Source organism: Brassica napus, chromosome C2 (assembly GCF_020379485.1).
Source record: "Brassica napus cultivar Da-Ae chromosome C2, Da-Ae, whole genome shotgun sequence".
Lineage (NCBI taxonomy): Eukaryota > Viridiplantae > Streptophyta > Magnoliopsida > Brassicales > Brassicaceae > Brassica > Brassica napus.
In genome coordinates, this window is record NC_063445.1 from 56,387,496 (window position 1) to 56,406,561 (window position 19,066).

Genomic DNA, 19,066 nt, shown 5'->3' on the forward strand with positions numbered 1-19,066 from the left:
AGTCCAAGCACAATCTTTCATTACAAAGATAGAAGAAGAAGATGTCACATTTATATTGAAACTGACAAAAGATCAATATAAGTTTTGTCTTTTTGTCCTTTGAATTAAAATAATCTTAAACTCATTTTATGTTAGTGATCGTGTTTACACTAAAAAGGACAAAAGCTAGTGAGTGGTCCCTATCACTAATCTCTCTACTTGAAGTTAAGTTTTTTTTGAACTGACAGTGAACTGTTTGGAACAAAAGCAAAGTTCTCTGAAACAACATATCTAATTTTCTTATAATGGAGAGAATCTGAACAAACCAATTTACTTTTTTTATGAGCTGAAAAGATTCAGGCTAGAATTAAAAATGGTTGTAGAGCATTTTATGAAATGGTGTCTTAGCTCAAAAGGAATGAAGAAACAACTAAAGCTGTAAATGTTAAACATAAGAGGCGACAGATGAAATAAAAACCAATGAGTCATTTTATTAATTTCTTGTCAAGATTGCAAATTTTTTTTTTTTTTTGTTAATTTTTTGTGGAATTAATAGAATGATCATCCCATTTTATTCAAGTTAAATAATCACCCTTTACTTTTAACATTTTTTCGTTATTTTATTTTGAAAAGAACAAATGATTATTCAAAATTAAAAACATAACATGCTCATAGTGGCATTGCGTGGTAATACATTTGAAAATACGGGGGCAAAAACGTCTAACACTCGCTTTTTTTTTTTAATTCCGCATGATGTGCTCGTGTGTTATATATCTTTCATTCCACCTCCTCTGCACAATCTTCTTCTTCTTCTCATTCTCTTCAGCTACTTGTTTCTTCCTCAGATTCAATCATAGAGATTCAAGATAGATTTTCGTTCACCTCTTCTCCAGATCTAGCTCCCTCCCCCCTTATCACGGAACAATCCAGGTTCGTTCATCGGAATCATCATTCGTTAGATCCAAATCGATGTAACCCAATCCGTTTCTTGTGGATCGAGACGAATGCATAGAGCTTCGTGAATTCAATTGTGATTTTTTTGCATAACCGATCTGAGAGATGAATTTCGTGTTAATTGATTGATTCGAGCCAATGCAGGATCTTAGCCAAGATGGCAAGTGAGGAGCAGTGGTTTAAAGGGAGAGTGAAGGCTGTTACCTCCGGAGACTGCTTGGTCATCACGGCTTTGGCCCAAAGCAGGCCCGGCCCACCTCCTGAAAAGACCATCACTTTGTCTTCTCTCATGGCTCCTAAACTGGTGACTCTATTAATCTTTTTTCTCTTATAGGCGCTTCTTTTTTTTTTTTTAAGTTAAGCTAAGAAACTGTTTCTTATATTTTGCTTAGAACTTCACGATAAGAATCCCATTAATCATGTTTTAAGTGGATGAAATGAATACTCTACCAACAGAAAGTTTCAAAAACTTATTTTTTTTTTAACAACAAAAGTTTCAAAAGCTATATAAGTGCTGTTCGTTTAGTTGAAGCAGCTACCTGCAGCTGCGTCGTCAATTTTTTTAATAAATTCTTGTTCGTTTCATTAACGCTGGTACTGCGTCTAAACGATGCGTCCTCGCGTCAGATTGTCGAAAAAATCTGCGTCTGTGACGACGTCTACGAAACGAACAACAATTATTTTCATTGACGCTGACGCCGAAAACTGCGGCAACCAAACGAACATGACTTATAATAACTTTTCATATGTACGGAAATTGGAAAAAGTAAATCACTTTCTTACACAGCATTGGAATAAATCATATGTGTAGAACGTTAGCTTACATGATTTTTGTTAGAGTCTAGGCTTTTTCTCTCATTGTTTGGTTTGTTCCTTGGTTTCAGGCTCGCAGGGGAGGTATAGACGAGCCTTTTGCGTGGGAGAGCAGGGAGTTTCTGAGGAAGCTTTGCATTGGGAAGGTGCTATGTCCAAACACTTAATCATTTATGCTAGTAATTGACAATATTCATTTATATTGATAGTTTTTTTTTATATATTTTTATTGTTGAGCAGGAGATTACTTTCAAAGTGGACTACAAAGTGGAAGCTATTGGCAGAGAATTTGGCTCTGTTTACCTTGGCAGTGAAAATCTTGCTAAGCTTGTTGTTCAAAATGGCTGGGCTAAGGTGATAAAACCGTTTTAAAAAACTTCACTAGATAGGGGCTTGTTTATGGTGTATGATGCTCGTGTCAGCTTTCTGATATGGTTGAGAAATGCCTTTACTGTGGATAGGTCAGAGAGCCAGGTCAGCAGAATAAGGATAAAGTTAGTCCTTACGTTGCGGAGCTGTTACAGGTTGAAGAGATGGCTAAGCAGGAAGGGCTTGGCCGTTGGAGCAAGGTTGGTGCTCTCTTTTACTGTTTCTCTGAATTTGGTTTGTGTCTTCATTACAAAAGCCAAACTTGTTAGGCAGTCTTAAGTTTCTCTGGTTTTGACTTATGAAAGTTAGTCTCATGTACTCTTTCTTGGTTTGTTGATGGAATTTTACTTGATCCAGGTTCCTGGTGCTGCCGAGGCATCTGTCAGGAACCTTCCTCCTTCTGCCGTTGGGGACTCTGGTAATTTTGACGCCATGGGTCTTTTAGCCGCAAGTAAAGGCAAGCCCATGGAAGCTATTGTTGAGCAAGTCCGCGATGGCAGTACCATCCGTGTTTATCTTCTTCCTGAATTTCAGTTTGTGCAAGTGTTTGTTGCTGGACTCCAGGTGTGTAATCTTGTTTCTTCTTCTTTTTTTGATGTGTGAGGAGTTTACATTAATTTCATGATATATCCTATGTAGGCTCCATCAATGGGAAGGAGATCCACACAAGAAACTGTTGTTGAGCCAGATGTTACATCAGCTCCAAATGAAGATGCTTCTGCTGAGCCCCGTGGTCCTCTAACATCCGCCCAGAGACTCGCTGCTTCAGCAGTATCCTCCGCCGAGGTTTCCTCTGATCCATTTGCAATGGAAGCCAAGTATTTTACTGAGCTTCGTGTTCTTAATAGAGATGTAAGGACTAATTGCAACAAATTTACTCGCATGTATCTGTATCTAAAATTTGAATGATCTAAGTCTGAGCTGGATTTTTCAGGTTCGCATTGTTCTTGAAGGTGTTGACAAATTCAACAATCTGATTGGGTCAGTTTACTACTCTGTTGGGGAAACAGTTAAAGACTTGGGTCTGGAGCTGGTTGAAAATGTAAGTGGTCTAACTTAAACTGTTATTTTATTTTCAACATGATTACATAATGAACTAATTGGCCAATAAAATTTTCACTTTGCCACAACAATGTACTTACTTAAGAAGTCACTGGCAATATAATATATTGATGGTGCTGAATAAAAGTTATGACGTTTGTTGCTATTCTTTTTGCTCAGGGTCTTGCTAAGTATGTTGAGTGGAGTGCCAACATGATGGAGGAAGAAGCCAAAAAGAAGCTGAAAGCTGCAGAGCTTCAATGCAAGAAGAACAGGGTGAAAATGTGGTCAAACTATGTCCCTCCAGCTAGCAACTCTAAGGCAATTCATGACCAGAACTTTACTGGGAAGGTAATTGCTTGCTTGCACACGTTGCACACTATGTCCCCATTTCACTAGTCCTTAGTTCTTAATAGTTTGTACTCTCTTCAGGTAGTGGAAGTTGTGAGTGGGGACTGCTTAGTAGTAGCTGATGACTCTGTACCATTCGGGAGTCCCATGGCAGAGCGACGAGTCTGTCTTTCCAGCATTAGGTCTCCTAAAATCGGTAACCCACGCAGAGAGGAGAAACCTGCCCCTTATGCTCGGGAAGCCAAGGAGTTTCTGAGACAGAAGCTTATTGGAAAACAGGTATAAGTTGCTTCGTGTCTTCTTACTTAAACTATCCACAGGAGCAAGACCCCTGACTTCTTCTTTTTTCCGGTGCAGGTTAATGTGCAAATGGAATACCAAAGGAAGATCAGCCCAGCAGATGGTGCTACTACTTCTGGAGCTGGCGATTCCAGAGTTATGGATTTTGGTTCAGTGTTCCTGCCATCTGCTACCAAGGGTGATGCTGCTGAATCAGCTCCCGGAGTCAATATAGCTGAACTCATAATCGCCCGTGGCTTAGGGACTGTGGTTAGACATCGCGACTTTGAAGAGAGGTCAAACCATTACGAAGCTCTACTGGCTGCTGAAGCTCGTGCTATTGCCGGGAAGAAAGGAATCCAATCGACAAAGGACTCTCCAGCAATGCACGTCACAGACCTGACTGTGGCCTCGGCCAAGAAGGCTAAAGATTTCCTTCCATCCCTGCACAGAAGTAGGAGAATATCTGCTGTTGTGGAATATGTACTGAGCGGACATCGGTTCAAGCTTTACATTCCAAAAGAAACATGCAGTATTGCATTTGCATTCTCTGGTGTCAGATGTCCTGGCCGTGGAGAACCCTATTCAGAAGAAGCTATTGCTTTAATGAGACGCAAGATCATGCAGAGAGATGTCGAGGTAATACGAGATCTCATTTGTTTTTATTCCCTTTGTTCTATATATGAGTCTTATACTGTCTTTTTATAATCAACAGATCGAAATTGAAACTGTGGATAGAACCGGCACTTTCTTGGGATCAATGTGGGAGGGGAAGACCAACGCAGCAACGTTTCTTCTTGAAGCTGGGGTGGCAAAAATGCAGACTGGCTTTGGTGCAGACAGGATTCCAGAAGCTCATCTTCTTGAATTGGCGGAACGATCTGCTAAGAATCAGAAAGTGAAGGTAACTACCAATAGATATTAATATATCTCTTTTTTTTTTTCCAAAAGAAAAGCATTGCTGAACTGTTTTATTCCACAGATCTGGGAAAACTATGTTGAAGGAGAGGAGGTTGTGAATGGTGGTGGTTCTAAAGTAGAAACAAGACAGAAGGAAACACTAAAGGTGAATTTTAACCAACGAGTCAAGAGTTTTAATACTAAAAGCAAAACATTAACTCACTCTTAATTTCCCTTTGGCTACAGGTTGTTGTTACGGAAGTGCTTGGAGGCGGTAAGTTTTATGTGCAAACGGTTGGAGATCAGAAAGTAGCTTCTATTCAAAACCAGCTTGCATCTCTGAGTCTTAAAGACGCTCCAATTGTTGGATCGTTTAACCCTAAGAAGGGTGACATCGTCCTTGCACAGTTCAGCCTCGATAACTCCTGGAACCGTGCAATGGTAACTCATCAAACCTCTAATATCCCATCCTTTAGTTCTTCTTATTGTATGTTTACTTTGAATTCAGATTGTTAATGCACCACGAGGAGCAGTTCAATCTCCAGAGGACAAACTCGAAGTGTTCTACATCGATTATGGGAACCAAGAAACAGTTCCGTACAGCGCAATTCGCCCTGTAGAGGCTTCAGTGTCCTCAGCACCAGGACTCGCGCAGCTCTGCAGACTTGCCTATTTAAAAGTTCCAAGCCTGGAAGAGGACTTTGGTCCTGAAGCGGGAGAGTATCTACATTCGGTGACGCTGGGGAGTGGTAAAGAGTTCAAGGCAGTGGTGGAGGAAAGAGATACATCAGGAGGCAAAGTGAAAGGCCAAGGAACTGGAACAGAGCTCGCTGTTACTCTCATCGCTGTCGATGATGAGATCTCTGTCAATGCAGCAATGCTCCAGGTCAGTGCCTCGCCTCCTCTTTCTCATTATTATAAACCTGAGAGTGTAATGTGTGTTGTGGTATGAGAACAGGAAGGAATAGCGAGGATGGAGAAACGGAAGAGGTGGGAGCATAAAGACAAGAAAGCAGGTCTTGATGCTCTTGAGAAGTACCAAGAAGAAGCTCGCAAATCTAGGACAGGAATATGGCAGTATGGAGACATTCAATCTGATGATGAGGACAGTGTTCCGGTCAGGAAACCTGGTCGCGGGTGAGTGTGTTTTTCCAACTTTTATGATCAATGGTTGGTTCCAAAGAGGGGATCAACCTTGTTCAAGATTGTTGCTTACAAAGCATCAAACTTTTTGTAACGTTTAGAAATTCTCTTTTTTTTTCATATACTTTTTTTTGGGTTTATAGATCATAAAGTGACGATGTTCTTGTTATTTATTTTTGTTTGACAAAAGAATCTCATAATAAGGTAAGGTGATGTATTAACTTAAGGGGACTTTCATTTGCTTCGCTAATGTTTTAATTAAACTTTGAGCTTCATCCTCTTTTGTATTTTCCTCCAAAGTTCATCTTCTTCAGATAGTTAAATTTAATAAGCGTTATTATAAACTGAGCTTATTAATGTCGTTGGATTCTTATAATCGTTATTATAATTCGAGTTGCATCAATGTTGCTCAGCAAGGTCCAAGTCATGGCCCCAAGTAATAATATGATTTTGTGTCATTGCCAAGGCCATGACATGAGATTATGTTTAATGAAGACGTCCAACGACAATAGTTACAAAAACTGCAACTAAGCAACATAAGAACAATTGAGATCAGTGAATAGCCGACTCTCAACTCGAATAAAGACACTAGAATCTTTTTGGACTTTGGAGTAACCAGTTTTGCTTTTATGAGAGTAAAAAAACAAAGTAACAGAAACTACAATTTAGCTCTAATCCCAACTTGGTTTTACACCTCAAAAAAGGCTCTACAGCAGAAAAGACAAATTCGACACAAGTAAAAATCAAAAATAATAATTTCAACATCTCGAAAACATTCCCTTTTCTTCTGTCATTCTAAAACACCACTTTTCTAATTGTCACGCCTCGGTTGCCTTTTGCGAGGAGCAGCAGCGGTTTCTTCCTTCTTCTCTGTCTCATCTTCACTCTTTGAGCTCTCTCCTACTTCTGGTTTCTTCTTCTTCTCCACAGTTGCTGCCGGCGCCGCCTGCAAGCAAACCATTTTAATTTCTTTATCTTTTTTTCACTTACTTCCATATTAAAATGACAGAGGGAATATTACCTTTTTGCCACCGAAGATAAGCTTGATGAAGAGCGAGAAGAATACTACGACAATGGAGACGAGGACACCAATGGTTAAGTTTGGTTGTTCCTCAGCTTTCTCAATCAGTTCCTACAAAAACAACACCATATTCAAAATTCACTTTAGGTCGATTCATCATCATCATAACATGAAACAAATTTTAAACGAGGGAGGAGAAACTTACTGTGATCTTAGACTTGTAGGCACTTAGGAAAGAAATGTCTGCAACCTTGTTCAAGAGGTCGAACACAACCTTCTGCAAACATCATGCACAGATATAACTGTAAGAATCATAACGAGAAGCTATATGTTATAAAAAAAGGTTTAGTTTCTTTACCTGGTAGCTCTTGAGACCATCAGCAGAGCTAGCAGCCTCCTCTTCCGCCTTTTGTTTCTCTTTCTCAACATCGAACTTCGGCTTCCATGTCGTCTGTCTGTAACTCTCAGCGACCTTCTCGTCTTTCGCTATCAACATGTTATCAAACAAGATACCGTCTTGCATCGTCCAGATCTCAATACCGATTGCCGCAATGGGTTCGAAGTCAGGTCTGTCCAGCTCAAAGTAGTCAGGGTTAGGGATGTCTCTGGGCTTCCAGATTCCCTTGTAAGCAGGGTTGTCTATCATAGGCGCACTCCATTTGCCCTTGTAAGCAGGATTCTTCTTCATGGGTCTCTTCCATTCACCACAGCCTGGTGCTGCTTCACACTTGGGGTTGTCAATCTTTGGAGCCTCCCACATACCATCTTCCTCATCATCCCAGTCTTCAGGCTTGGTCGCCTCTGGGTCGTCCACCTCCTCAGGCTCGTCATCTAACCATCCTTCGGGTTTCTCAGCTTCCTCGTCTTCGATCTCCATGGGCGCCTCCTCGTCCCAGTCTTCAGGCTTCACGGCGTTAGGATCAGGGATCTTGGCTCTCTCATCCCAGTCTTCTGGTTTCTTGTCTTCAGGGTCAGGGATGGTCTTGGCAGGGATCAACGCAGGCTCAAAGTCCTCCCCAGAAAGTAAATTAGCCTTCTTCTTCTCCTCTCCATCAACCAGAATCCTAACCTCGTTGTCTGGCTTCAAGATAGCGGTGTAGACATGGGAAAGCTTGTCGTAAGGAACAGAGGGAGGGAACTTGAGATGGTGCTCAACGTACTCGCCGCTCTTTGGGTTCTTGTGTTTCAAGATGAAATGAACTTTGTTTGTGGCTCCACACTTGTCAGGCCCAAACATGATAGAGTAAGGAGATTCGCTATCGAACCCTTCAGGTGTCCATCCAGCTTCCTGAGGACGGAGGTACTTCAAGTAAGCACCACCACACTCAAGCCCTTCCTGGAAACGAACCTCGTACTGAAGAACAATGGTTCCTTCCTTGAGGTTTAGAGGCTCGTCAAGCTCCTTCACTATACCGTACTTACGAGCCTTCTCGCTTACGAGAAGTCCGTAATCATCATGTCCCTCACTCTTCGCATGCTTCCACACACCTGAAACAGATAAAGCGGTCTTAACAAAGAAGCTTCTACCACATCATAAAACCAACAACTCATCTATACTACCACAACATTTTCAATTTGATTCTATTAGCATGTGGACAATCATATACTCGCATATAATGGTCAAGACTCTGGAATGTCCGGTTTATTATCTTAATTAGTATATAAACCATCTGGATCTATACTACTACTATTCATATACGTGCATATAAAGCCAACCATTCAACAACATCGTGACGTGAAGGTGACGAAGTCTTATAATCTTATTTGATTCAAACATCCATCAACACTCTTGATTTGATTCTATTAGCACATAATAGTTTCTTAATTGACTCAGGAATGCCTGGTTTATTAATTATATTATAATAATGATGTAAACCATTTGGTTATTTCTGGTTTAGGTTCCAAATAGTAACTGCAGTTTGAGCGGTGCGGGACAAACGGTTTAACTGCGGTGCGGTTTTAACAGTTATAAAAGCGTATAGATATATGGTATATGTAGAGATTTTTATTACAGTTAACTGCGGTGCGGGGCAGGGCGGTTCGTAACACTATTATAAGCTTTAGTTTGTTAACACTATTATACAAGATTTGTAACAAACTTTAAGATCATTAATGAATAAATCAACATTCTTCTTTGAATCAAGAACACTTCAATAACTCCACTCTAAATCATTATAATCCAATCAGATCAGAACCATATACTAACCACAAACGCGTTTCAGAGAGTTTAGCGATATACAATACCTTCGTAATCACCATTCTTCGAAACGATCCAGCGACCATCAAACGCCTCATCGAACGATTCATACAACACCTGAACACAAATCCAACGAGCTCAGATCTAAAAAATCTTCAGATCTACGATAACATTCGGAAACATTTTCCCGAGAAAAATCGAAATCTACCGTATTATCGTCGCAGTGGCAAAGGTTCTGGAGCGAGAGGAGAGCTAGGATAAGCATAAGGCCGGAGAATAGCTGCCGGTCTCTCATCATCGGAACGGTTCGAGTAGATCGGAGGGAGAAGAGAGAGAGAGAGAGAGAGAGTGGAATCTATTTTTTTTTTTTCCTGAAGATTTTAGTTTCTCTGAGTGATTTATATATTTAAATCCCGTAGACTCGGTCGAGTGTGTCGATTTTTGTTGTTTCCACCAATGAGATCGCTCGCCACGTGGTGAGAGCCAATAGATGGACGCCACGTCATGCGAAAGAGAGGTATCCTACGTGCGCAATTTGTATTGCTACGTAATGTGCATGTTTATTACAGATAGTCTAACGTCAGTATTGGGCTGGGCCTGTAATCAATTTAAAAGTCTCTGGTAGAGTAAGAGTCTTCTAGAAGCAAAAGTAACACATTTATCAGGAACAAAGAACCAAATCAAACTAAACTAAAAAAAATGAGGTTTGGTTCGGATTTAGATCATATAATACACGAATGAACGGATCCTATAACTTTTGAACTGAAAAACCAAAACCAAACTGGAGCAAACAAAGACCCGAATGGATACCCGAATTTTTATAATATAATATATACACTTATAAATATTAACTACATTTAGTTTCAAAATGATAAAATAATTTGAAATACTATTTCTAAAAACTAAATCTCCAAATACATTTTATCCGAAATATTTTAAATTATTTGAACTATCCAAATTTTACCTAAATTATTGGATAAAAATCTAACATTTAGTAAAAAAAAGACTGAATTTACTTACTTTTTTTTGAAACACATCTGAATTTTCTTACTTTTAACAAAACTTAACAAAAAAACTAAAATCGAACGGCTAACGAATATGATCCAAAAATGACCTCGGATATTATTCGGTTTTTAATTTTGTTATCTAAACTAAACTGAAAAATGAAATAACCGAATCAGAACCAAAGTGAATCCTAAACATCTAAAACTGAAAAGCAGAAAAAATCGAAAGAACCGAACCGGAACCGAATCCAAAATTCTTTAGCGGAGCAAGAGTCTCTATTGGGCTGGGCCTACTAATCAATTTGAAAGTCTCTAGCTGAGCAAGAGTCTTCCACATACCATTGACAAAAGCAAACTTTTTACACACGTAAGTCGTAATAACCATTACAGAAATGTCACACACTAGTGGAAGAGTACAAGATACTTTGTTATTTTAATATTTGGTATTAGAAAAAGTGGAAAACTATAAAATGTTGAAGATGAATATCTATAGTTTTACTGTTTAGGTACTAAGTGATTGGTAACCATCTTCCCGGTTCTTTCTCCGGTATACCACGGCGACTATTAGAACCACAACCGCCACCGTCACTGCAAGAAAGGCTAAAAAGCTCATACTGCTCGAATGTGCCTGCAAAGAAATAATGAATACTGACGTTAAGTAAAGTAACACACATGGTAATAACCGGTTTGACCTAAACCGAGATCTGTTACCGGCAGTTTCGGTCCAGGCAGCTGCTGAGAAACGAGGATGTAAAAGAGTCCCATGACTCCTGTATGACCAATGACATTACTGTAATTGAACTCCAAAGACAGTGTCTCTCCATTAGTCACTTTCACCGGTTCAGGATAACAAGACGACATTCCAACGATGTAACCAGCTTCGCTTCCAGGCTCATCTCCATTGCCATACTTCGGCATCGAGGAGCATATTACCTCACCGTCCTGATCAAAATCCATAACACAAGAGTCTCAGTTTTTGAGTAAAAAGTTTTTGCCTTAGCTTAAAACCTTAGGTTGGGTGTTTATACCCAAACCCGAAATCCGAACTGAGACCAAACCAAAATTCTATCTAAACCATCATAAAAAATATCCAAATAGAGTCTAAGAATACTTTCGGACTCGGGTACAATCCAAACCAAACTAAAATCCGTACTAGAATCCAAAAAATCCACATTAGTTAATCTGTTAATGTTTTTTTCTACATATGTTACGTTAAGATAGTTTAGAAATTTTTAAAAAAATTAGAATTTTTTGTAGTTTTTATAGGAATTGCGAATCGTTATTTTGGAATACTTTTAATTAGTTTAGGTAGCTTGACAAGTTTTTAATCAGATTTTTGATTTTTTTATATATTTTAAATATGTTTTTGTCAATTTCATTAATTTTATTTCCAGATTTAAGTACGATTTTTAGACAATGGTTATAATTTGATTTGAACCAAACTCATACCAAATCGAATCAAACCCGATCCAAAAACTAGTAAAATATGAATAAGACCATTGTGCATGATACCGAAAATCCAAAACAAACCCCGAACAAGACACCAAACGTCCGGGCCTGTTAAAAACTAACCTCTCGGTACAGAGCTGCACCGATACCACCTGCGTGCTGGTGAGCTACTCCATAGACAATATACCCGTTAAACGGCATCATTAAGCTCTTTTTCTTAACATCAACACACCCATCACCCTTAGTTTTGCACGGTTTCACGTCATATTCCACCTGAAAAGAAAGCAATTAATACACCTTAGCTAACGTTTTTAAGTAATAAAAGCATTAATAAGCAGAGATGTGAAAAGTCTTTACTGACATGACAAAAATGTTCTTGGTTATCTCCTGTTGATCCTTCTGACCGTTCCCAAGAATCCGTTACATCGAGAATATAAACCTTAGCCGGCAACAAAACCGAGCTGTCCCAATCAACCCATCTCACAGTATACTTAAGATACACAGTTCTTGTTTTGTTTCCACTTTCGAATCCGTTTCTTAACCGACATTGAGTGATGCGATCATGGAAAGCACCAAGGAATGGAATCATGAACCTGATCATGGAGAGCTCGTAGCTGTTGAAGAACCTACACTTGAAGAATGTTTGAGCCGAAATAAAGCTTCTATCATCAGAGACAACTTGATCTACGTTCAAGCTACTCTACACTCAAGATGATCATCATCTAGGCAAGTAGCTTGTGTGTACTCTTTTTCCCTTGATTGGTTTTGTCCCACTGGGTTTTCCAATCAAGGTTTTTAATGAGGCCACAAGTTACTTCTCTTACCTCCTAGATAATTGATCTTGGTCTGTCCACATGAAGACCTTATGTTATATAATTTTATCTAAGTTTTTATGCTATGTTTTTATTTTCGAAAAACTCTAGTCTTTGTTGTGTTTCCAAGGGAGCCTTTGTCTTTATTTCCCTTGTATTTTCGAGACCTTGTGCATGTACAAGGCTTCTCCTTTATATTCTGGTCGTGGCCCCTTGTATCAGTATCCATCTTTTTATCAAAAACCTTTGTTTTCTCTTTTCTTCTTGCTTGTCAAGTTGATTGAGTGTTGGTGTGTAATATCCAACTTCTGGTGTGTAATATCCAGAGACTAAGGGCTCTAGTTTGGTGTGTCATATCCAATCTATTGCCTAGGAGTATCAAGGAGCCTTTCCGCAGCCTCTTGTGTCACCATTCGATCCACATACCTTGAGAAACTTGAGTCTTTTGATTCGTTTCTGCAAGGATTATCCCATCTGTTCCAGAGCATCATCCTAGGATCTCATCAAGTGGTATCAGAGCAACTCTGGAAGGGAAGTGTTTTGATTTCTATCTGTTGTCGATTTGATCTCTTCATATTCTGTTGTGATTTTGATCGATCTGTGTTTCTATTGTGGAAATCTGATAAATCTGAGTGTTTTGAACACGAATCTGTTGAAGTCTCTTCATATACTCTTTGATTTCGTGTTGATCTGTGTTTCTTGTGTAAGAATCTGTCGAATTAGGGTTGATTAGATCTTGTTTTGGGTATTAGACTGTTCGGATCCTTGTTGATCAAGTTCTCTGATTGTTTTGATCTAAATCTGTTTGTGTGATTCCGATCTGTTCTTATTGTTTTAGATCTGTTCTTACTTGATCTAAATCTCATCATCTGTTATCATATCATCTCTGATCTTGTGTTGTTTGATCTCTTGAAACCTGATCCGTGCAGTGCAAGTTTGATTGATTTCGTTATTGTTATTTTTTCTTTTGAAAAATCTGCTCTTGAATCTGAAATCGAAATCTATCTCTCTATTTTTGTGGTCTAGTTCGAAAATCAATCTGATCTGTTAGGTTTGTGATTTATCAATTCTGTTCTGATTAGTTTTGATTTATTTTAAATCATTGGTTGAGTTTTGAATTTGTTCTAAGAATTGTCTAAGGTTTTAAGCTTCAATTTGAATCTGTTTCTGGTTTTGCAAATTGATTTTTGTTTTCTCTGTAGAACTTGTTACTGCTGTGTGTTGTTTTCTGTCTCAGGTACAATGGCAGGAGATCAGAAAGGAAAACTCACTAAGGAAGAAAGGCTGTTACTTAAATCTATGAATGCTCAAATGCAGCAGATGTTGGATACCAACATGGGTGAATTTCGAAAGGAGCTTAGACAAAAGTTTCTGCAGCAAACTGATGATCTTAGGCAGCAAAATAAAAAGAGAATGGACAAACAAAAGCTTGAGCCTAGACCACCAGATTCTGTTCAAAACAAGTCAAGCAAGCATAAGTGGTATAAGGAAGAGGAAGCAGGACGTGGACAACAGTCTTACAAACAGAAAGCCCACACTTCGAGCAGACCACATCAAGCTTCTCGCACTCCTAAATCAAATATTCATTCTTCTTACAATCAAATTGTCACTAAGCCTCAACTTTATGTTTTTACAGGGGAAGGTGATTATTTAAAGTGGGAAAGAACAATGGAGAAGTGGCTTTGCTACAACAAAATCCTGAAGAGAGAAGCATTGGCTTATGTGATGTCTCAGCTCAAAGGAAACGTTTTTAAGTGGTTGTTGCAAGAAGAAGATGATCGCAGGTACTACAAGGAACCAGCTATCACCACTTGGGAAGATCTGAAGTTGCTACTAAGGAAGAAGTATGCATCCAAAGGCCACACTTCTCTGAAATCTCCAAAGAAGAAAGTCATATCCGCAACAGACTTCAAAAGTGAAAAATCAGAAACCAAGATGGCTGATTATGAGAAAGAAATCAGCAGCCTTGTTAAGGAGATTCTTAAGACCAGCAAGCACTTAGAAAAGCAGAAGAAGCTCCCAAAGAATCAAGAACCAGTTGCTACTGTCTCAGAACTCAATGATGCAGAACCAGACTCAGCTGCCCCAATTCAAGAAGCTCAAACCAAAACATCTATGGGAAAAGGAAAGTTTGAGAAAGAACAAGAGTTTTCTCTGTTCTTACCTCACTCTGAATCTAATTTTGATAATTCCTTTGATGAACTAACTTGTCTTGAACCGGTGCAACCGAGTAGAATTGTTTCAGTGTCACAGGTTGCAAAAGAAGACTCAGCAGAAAAAGAACCAGAGAGTACAACACAAGAAGAACAGCAGAAAAACTTGCAATCAGAAACTATTCATGAACCCTTGTCTTATGACCTGCAAAAGCACTGTAAGGAGTTTAATATGGTTACTTCTGTGCCTGAACTGTTTGTTGTGGTTACTACTCAGGATGTGAAGCGTTTTGGTCTCGAAAAGGTTAAAGATTTTTGTGTTTCAAACTCTGTTTATGACAGAATGCTTAAATCTTTCAAAGAACTTGAACCAGATAAACTTTTTGATCAAAAAAATTTTCAATATGGTAATAAAAACTTTTCTGGTCATGTTTTGAGTTTTGAACAATTTATGAATCACCATGAAAAGATTTTAAAACCTGTTTTTAAGCCACCCGAGTTCTATTTTAGAAAACCTTTTGATTTGTTTGCTAGAACTGAAGAAAATAGTTTTGTTGTGAACTTTCCTAGGCATGAACTGATCTCTGATTATTTTCTTGCATCCACATATGTCTTGAAAGAACCTAGGAAGTTGCATGAACCGAAATTTCATCATTCTGATGTTAGGGTTGAAATTGTGAAGTCTGCAAATATCTTTGAGTTTGAGCTTGACTGTTTGTGTGCTAAAAATGATTCTGAACGTGTAGGGTTGTTCTTTGAGGATATTCTAGTGTATAACACTTTCTTTGATACACCTGTTGCTCAATTGAAACTAGAGTTCACTGATTCTGAATGTATGAATTTAATTCTTGATGATATTTGGGTCTGCAATATTTTCTTTGATATGCATAATAGATGGAGGAATCATGCTGTTTTGTGCTTTGGAGACATTCTGGTCTACAACACTTTCTTTGACATGATAACACACTTGACTTGTCCAAAACAAGCTGAAAAAGGTACAGGTGAAGAAAGGGGCTATAATGATCAGAGTATACATGATAAGTCCTTGGCTAAATTGGAGATGCAACAATCAAATCTTGGAAGCTGTCTAGCCGCCAGCTTTAACATAGGAGCAGTCCGAGGATCATATCTCAGCAACCAGAAGGAATTAAGCAACAAACTCAACGGCAATGGAAACTTAACTCATCAGGGTCTCACGTCGAATTGGAATCATGTCCAAAGCTTCTCAAATGAAACAGTTATGGATTCTACAAGTCGGGTGATTCTGTGTTTACTTTGTTTGAATTTTTCTGAGTTTAGAACATCTCAAACCTATCTATGGCGACCAGGTGAGCATGCTAAGGTAACTAAACATGTTTTCAAGAGTTATTTTATTGATTACACAGATATGATGCACTTGTTTTTGTCAAAAGAGTCATGTGCAGATTATATGGAAGCTTTGAAGCATGCAAAGAGAAAGAACAAGCATGAGGAAGACAAACGTTTCAAGCCGCCTGATCTAAGGCAGGAGAGACATCAGGACGTCACTTGCTTCATCCTCATCATAGAAGCACCTCCAGATGCAGCATACAAGCCAAAACCGAGAAAAGACAACTTTGGGATAAGACTCTTACTCTATGATGATTTTGCTTGTGTTAACTTGTCTTGTTTCAATGTATCAGGTTTATGTAATACCTCAGGAGTGAGGAAAGCCAAATGGATCTGTCCCTTCTACCTAATAGAACCAGTCAGCGACAATGCCTATCAAAGAGGCTTGCAAGGTAAGTGTAATCTGTTTATAAACTCTCATGTTACTGACTTGGTCCCTTCTATTGCAGGTAACACAGATTTGAGGACAAATCTTTTTAAAGTGGGAGGGGATGATGCGATCATGGAAAGCACCAAGGAATGGAATCATGAACCTGATCATGGAGAGCTCGTAGCTGTTGAAGAACCTACACTTGAAGAATGTTTGAGCCGAAATAAAGCTTCTATCATCAGAGACAACTTGATCTACGTTCAAGCTACTCTACACTCAAGATGATCATCATCTAGGCAAGTAGCTTGTGTGTACTCTTTTTCCCTTGATTGGTTTTGTCCCACTGGGTTTTCCAATCAAGGTTTTTAATGAGGCCACAAGTTACTTCTCTTACCTCCTAGATAATTGATCTTGGTCTGTCCACATGAAGACCTTATGTTATATAATTTTATCTAAGTTTTTATGCTATGTTTTTATTTTCGAAAAACTCTAGTCTTTGTTGTGTTTCCAAGGGAGCCTTTGTCTTTATTTCCCTTGTATTTTCGAGACCTTGTGCATGTACAAGGCTTCTCCTTTATATTCTGGTCGTGGCCCCTTGTATCAGTATCCATCTTTTTATCAAAAACCTTTGTTTTCTCTTTTCTTCTTGCTTGTCAAGTTGATTGAGTGTTGGTGTGTAATATCCAACTTCTGGTGTGTAATATCCAGAGACTAAGGGCTCTAGTTTGGTGTGTCATATCCAATCTATTGCCTAGGAGTATCAAGGAGCCTTTCCGCAGCCTCTTGTGTCACCATTCGATCCACATACCTTGAGAAACTTGAGTCTTTTGATTCGTTTCTGCAAGGATTATCCCATCTGTTCCAGAGCATCATCCTAGGATCTCATCATTGAGTCTTATCGTAGCAGCAGTCTTGACCTCCTTTGTATCCAGGTTCTAAAGCTCGACCATACTCATCAACGGTCACGTTATAAAGATCACACCGACACTCGGTGCATCCTTGTTTATCCACAACCCCTCTAGTGTCAATAGCGTGAATATTTAGAAGCCATTTGAACTCATACCCATCAGGTACTTTCTCCGGGTTACCGATCTCGATCGCGTAAGGATCAGGAACATACGTCGAAGTCTTGCGTGTTTCTGATCCTAACCCAAAGTATTGTCTAACTCTGTTCCTACACAACCCTCCGTTACTAACGAGAATATAATCAGGGCTCGAACCAAGGTTCCTAGGCGTGTCTAGGTGCGAAAGGTTGAGACCTTTACGCACGTAGTAAGGGTGCACAACCCAGTGGTGGAGATATGTCTCGTGTAACGGGACGGGGTTGCCGTCTTGGTCGACTACTTCGGCGTCGAAACCTTTGAGGCCGATGTGGCCTCTAGGGAAATCGATGTCGAACAGGTAAGGGTCTGCGACTGATCCTGGAGTCATGACTTGTTTTGGTGATAGGAAACTTGCGGACTTGATGTTAATGCTGTGGCTAGGCGATATGCTTAACGCGACCAGAAGAAGAAGTAAGGACGAGATGATCAGGTAACAACGAGCCATTTTGTCCTGTTTCGATATCGTTATAGAGAGGTAATAAATGAAGTAAAACTGATAAAATACGTAATCATGCATGGATAAATTAACATCTCAAACTCTTAACCTAGTTTTGTTTGAAATAAAACTGTGGACACAACAAACCCACTTGAAAGTTTGAAACCTGATTTAACTACAAGATGTCAAGTTACAAAAACGAATAATCTAGCATAATCTTAAATAAGTTTGTTGGGACCAGGGCCCGCACTGAGATTTTGAGGAGGGAGGATTATACATGGTTTAAGAATGATTTCTATACTTTAGGAACCTATAAATTTTTTTTTTATAAATTTAGAAGTCTATTTATATATATATTTAAAAAAAAAATGGAAGTTTGAAACAAATGTTTCATCGAGCTTGGTTGAGGACCGGTCTTGAAGCCGGATCTGAAATTTCAGGAGATATAAATATTTTTTCTAAAACTTTAATTAAAAATTGCAATTTAGGAGCTTATCACTATATAAAAACCTGCATAAATTTTGGAGGCCAAAACTAATGTTTTTTTTTTGAAAAATAGGCCAAAACTAATGTTTCACACGGTTATTCTTAATCTGAACTCTGAAGCTCATACATAAAGGGACGCAGAGATGTTAGATAAGTTCCTGATTCGAACCTATCTACTACGTAACTGTCTTCCCTATCAACAAAAAAACACGATTACAAAAGACAGAAAGCTAGGGAGTGAGAGATTTACGTGTGCTCGAACGGAAAATTCTCAGAACCAACTCTCTTGGATTCGGTGTGTTGAAGAAAACTAAAGTCTTTTGTCTTGGATGTTACTGTAATGAAGTGTCCCACGAGGAACATTTCGAGAGATATATTTTTTATGGGAAATGCGGTGCTCTCATATAACCCGAAGAGACGTAGGACACTAGCTTCCGATGTGTAGCCAATGACATCATCGCTCTCGTCAAAAAAAAATATATTAGTTAACTATTTTCTGAGATGACCGATGGTTTTGTAAAATAAAATCATACTGAAGGTTGAATGTTCTATTCAGGAGCTGTCATGTAAACAAACCACAGGGGACACGTCTTTACTAGAAAAATAAAACTTTTATTTCTTTCAAATGTCTTTCACTCTTCAACTTCTCTGTTGTTAGTAGTTACGTTAAGTTAAATGAAGCAGGTCATTTCTATCTTCCATATGCTTTTATTCTAATCAAGGAAAAAAACAGCGATTTGGAATTTTGTATAAATAAGGAAAGTTCTCTTTGATATTTTTCCCACTGATTAGTTGATGAAGTTCAGTACAAATTGAATTTGAATCCATCCACACACAC

At 38.8% G+C, this 19,066-nt stretch overlaps 3 protein-coding genes across 3 annotated transcripts; 1 reads left to right on the forward strand and 2 right to left on the reverse strand.

Moving 5' to 3' along the window:
- The first annotated feature begins 692 nt into the window (after positions 1 to 692).
- LOC125581579 (ribonuclease TUDOR 2-like) lies at positions 693 to 6,104 on the forward strand. The gene is made up of 16 exons (XM_048747261.1): positions 693 to 909; positions 1,078 to 1,237; positions 1,818 to 1,892; positions 1,987 to 2,100; positions 2,208 to 2,315; positions 2,473 to 2,679; positions 2,755 to 2,967; positions 3,050 to 3,157; positions 3,337 to 3,507; positions 3,589 to 3,786; positions 3,865 to 4,425; positions 4,502 to 4,690; positions 4,769 to 4,852; positions 4,933 to 5,127; positions 5,195 to 5,572; positions 5,645 to 6,104. Exons 2-16 carry the CDS (start codon positions 1,091 to 1,093, stop codon positions 5,825 to 5,827), a joined length of 2,931 nt encoding a protein of 976 aa, XP_048603218.1. The 5' UTR covers positions 693 to 909; positions 1,078 to 1,090; the 3' UTR covers positions 5,828 to 6,104.
- Positions 6,105 to 6,434: 330 nt separating this feature from the next.
- LOC106382750 (calnexin homolog 1) lies at positions 6,435 to 9,457 on the reverse strand. Its single transcript, XM_013822806.3, has 6 exons — positions 9,256 to 9,457; positions 9,095 to 9,164; positions 7,209 to 8,338; positions 7,056 to 7,127; positions 6,851 to 6,961; positions 6,435 to 6,775 (listed from the first exon to the last, which is right to left on the reverse strand). Exons 1-6 carry the CDS (start codon positions 9,343 to 9,345, stop codon positions 6,641 to 6,643), a joined length of 1,608 nt encoding a protein of 535 aa, XP_013678260.1. The 5' UTR covers positions 9,346 to 9,457; the 3' UTR covers positions 6,435 to 6,640.
- An 887-nt stretch (positions 9,458 to 10,344) lies between these two features.
- On the reverse strand, positions 10,345 to 18,696 carry LOC106382752. Its single transcript, XM_048747262.1, has 6 exons — positions 18,479 to 18,696; positions 17,098 to 17,757; positions 11,862 to 12,053; positions 11,624 to 11,773; positions 10,763 to 10,993; positions 10,345 to 10,679 (listed from the first exon to the last, which is right to left on the reverse strand). The coding sequence occupies exons 2-6, from the start codon at positions 17,749 to 17,751 to the stop codon at positions 10,554 to 10,556; spliced, it is 1,353 nt and encodes a 450-aa protein (XP_048603219.1). The 5' UTR covers positions 17,752 to 17,757; positions 18,479 to 18,696; the 3' UTR covers positions 10,345 to 10,553.
- Between the last annotated feature and the right edge of the window lie 370 nt (positions 18,697 to 19,066).

Coding starts and splice junctions, on each gene's coding strand:
- LOC125581579 (XM_048747261.1), top strand. CDS start 1,091: ATGGCAAGTGAGGAGCAGTGGTTTAAAGGGAGAGTGAAGGCTGTTACC. Junction 1,238..1,817: donor CTCTCATGGCTCCTAAACTG/GTGACTCTATTA, acceptor CCTTGGTTTCAG/GCTCGCAGGGGAGGTATAGA. Junction 2,101..2,207: donor TTCAAAATGGCTGGGCTAAG/GTGATAAAACCG, acceptor TACTGTGGATAG/GTCAGAGAGCCAGGTCAGCA.
- LOC106382750 (XM_013822806.3), bottom strand. CDS start 9,345: ATGATGAGAGACCGGCAGCTATTCTCCGGCCTTATGCTTATCCTAGCT. Junction 7,128..7,208: donor ATGGTCTCAAGAGCTACCAG/GTAAAGAAACTA, acceptor TGATGTTTGCAG/AAGGTTGTGTTCGACCTCTT. Junction 6,962..7,055: donor CCTACAAGTCTAAGATCACA/GTAAGTTTCTCC, acceptor TTGTTTTTGTAG/GAACTGATTGAGAAAGCTGA.
- LOC106382752 (XM_048747262.1), bottom strand. CDS start 17,751: ATGGCTCGTTGTTACCTGATCATCTCGTCCTTACTTCTTCTTCTGGTC. Junction 12,054..17,097: donor AAGACTGCTGCTACGATAAG/ACTCAATGATGA, acceptor CATGATCGCATC/ACTCAATGTCGGTTAAGAAA. Junction 10,994..11,623: donor GTGCAGCTCTGTACCGAGAG/GTTAGTTTTTAA, acceptor GATTTTGATCAG/GACGGTGAGGTAATATGCTC.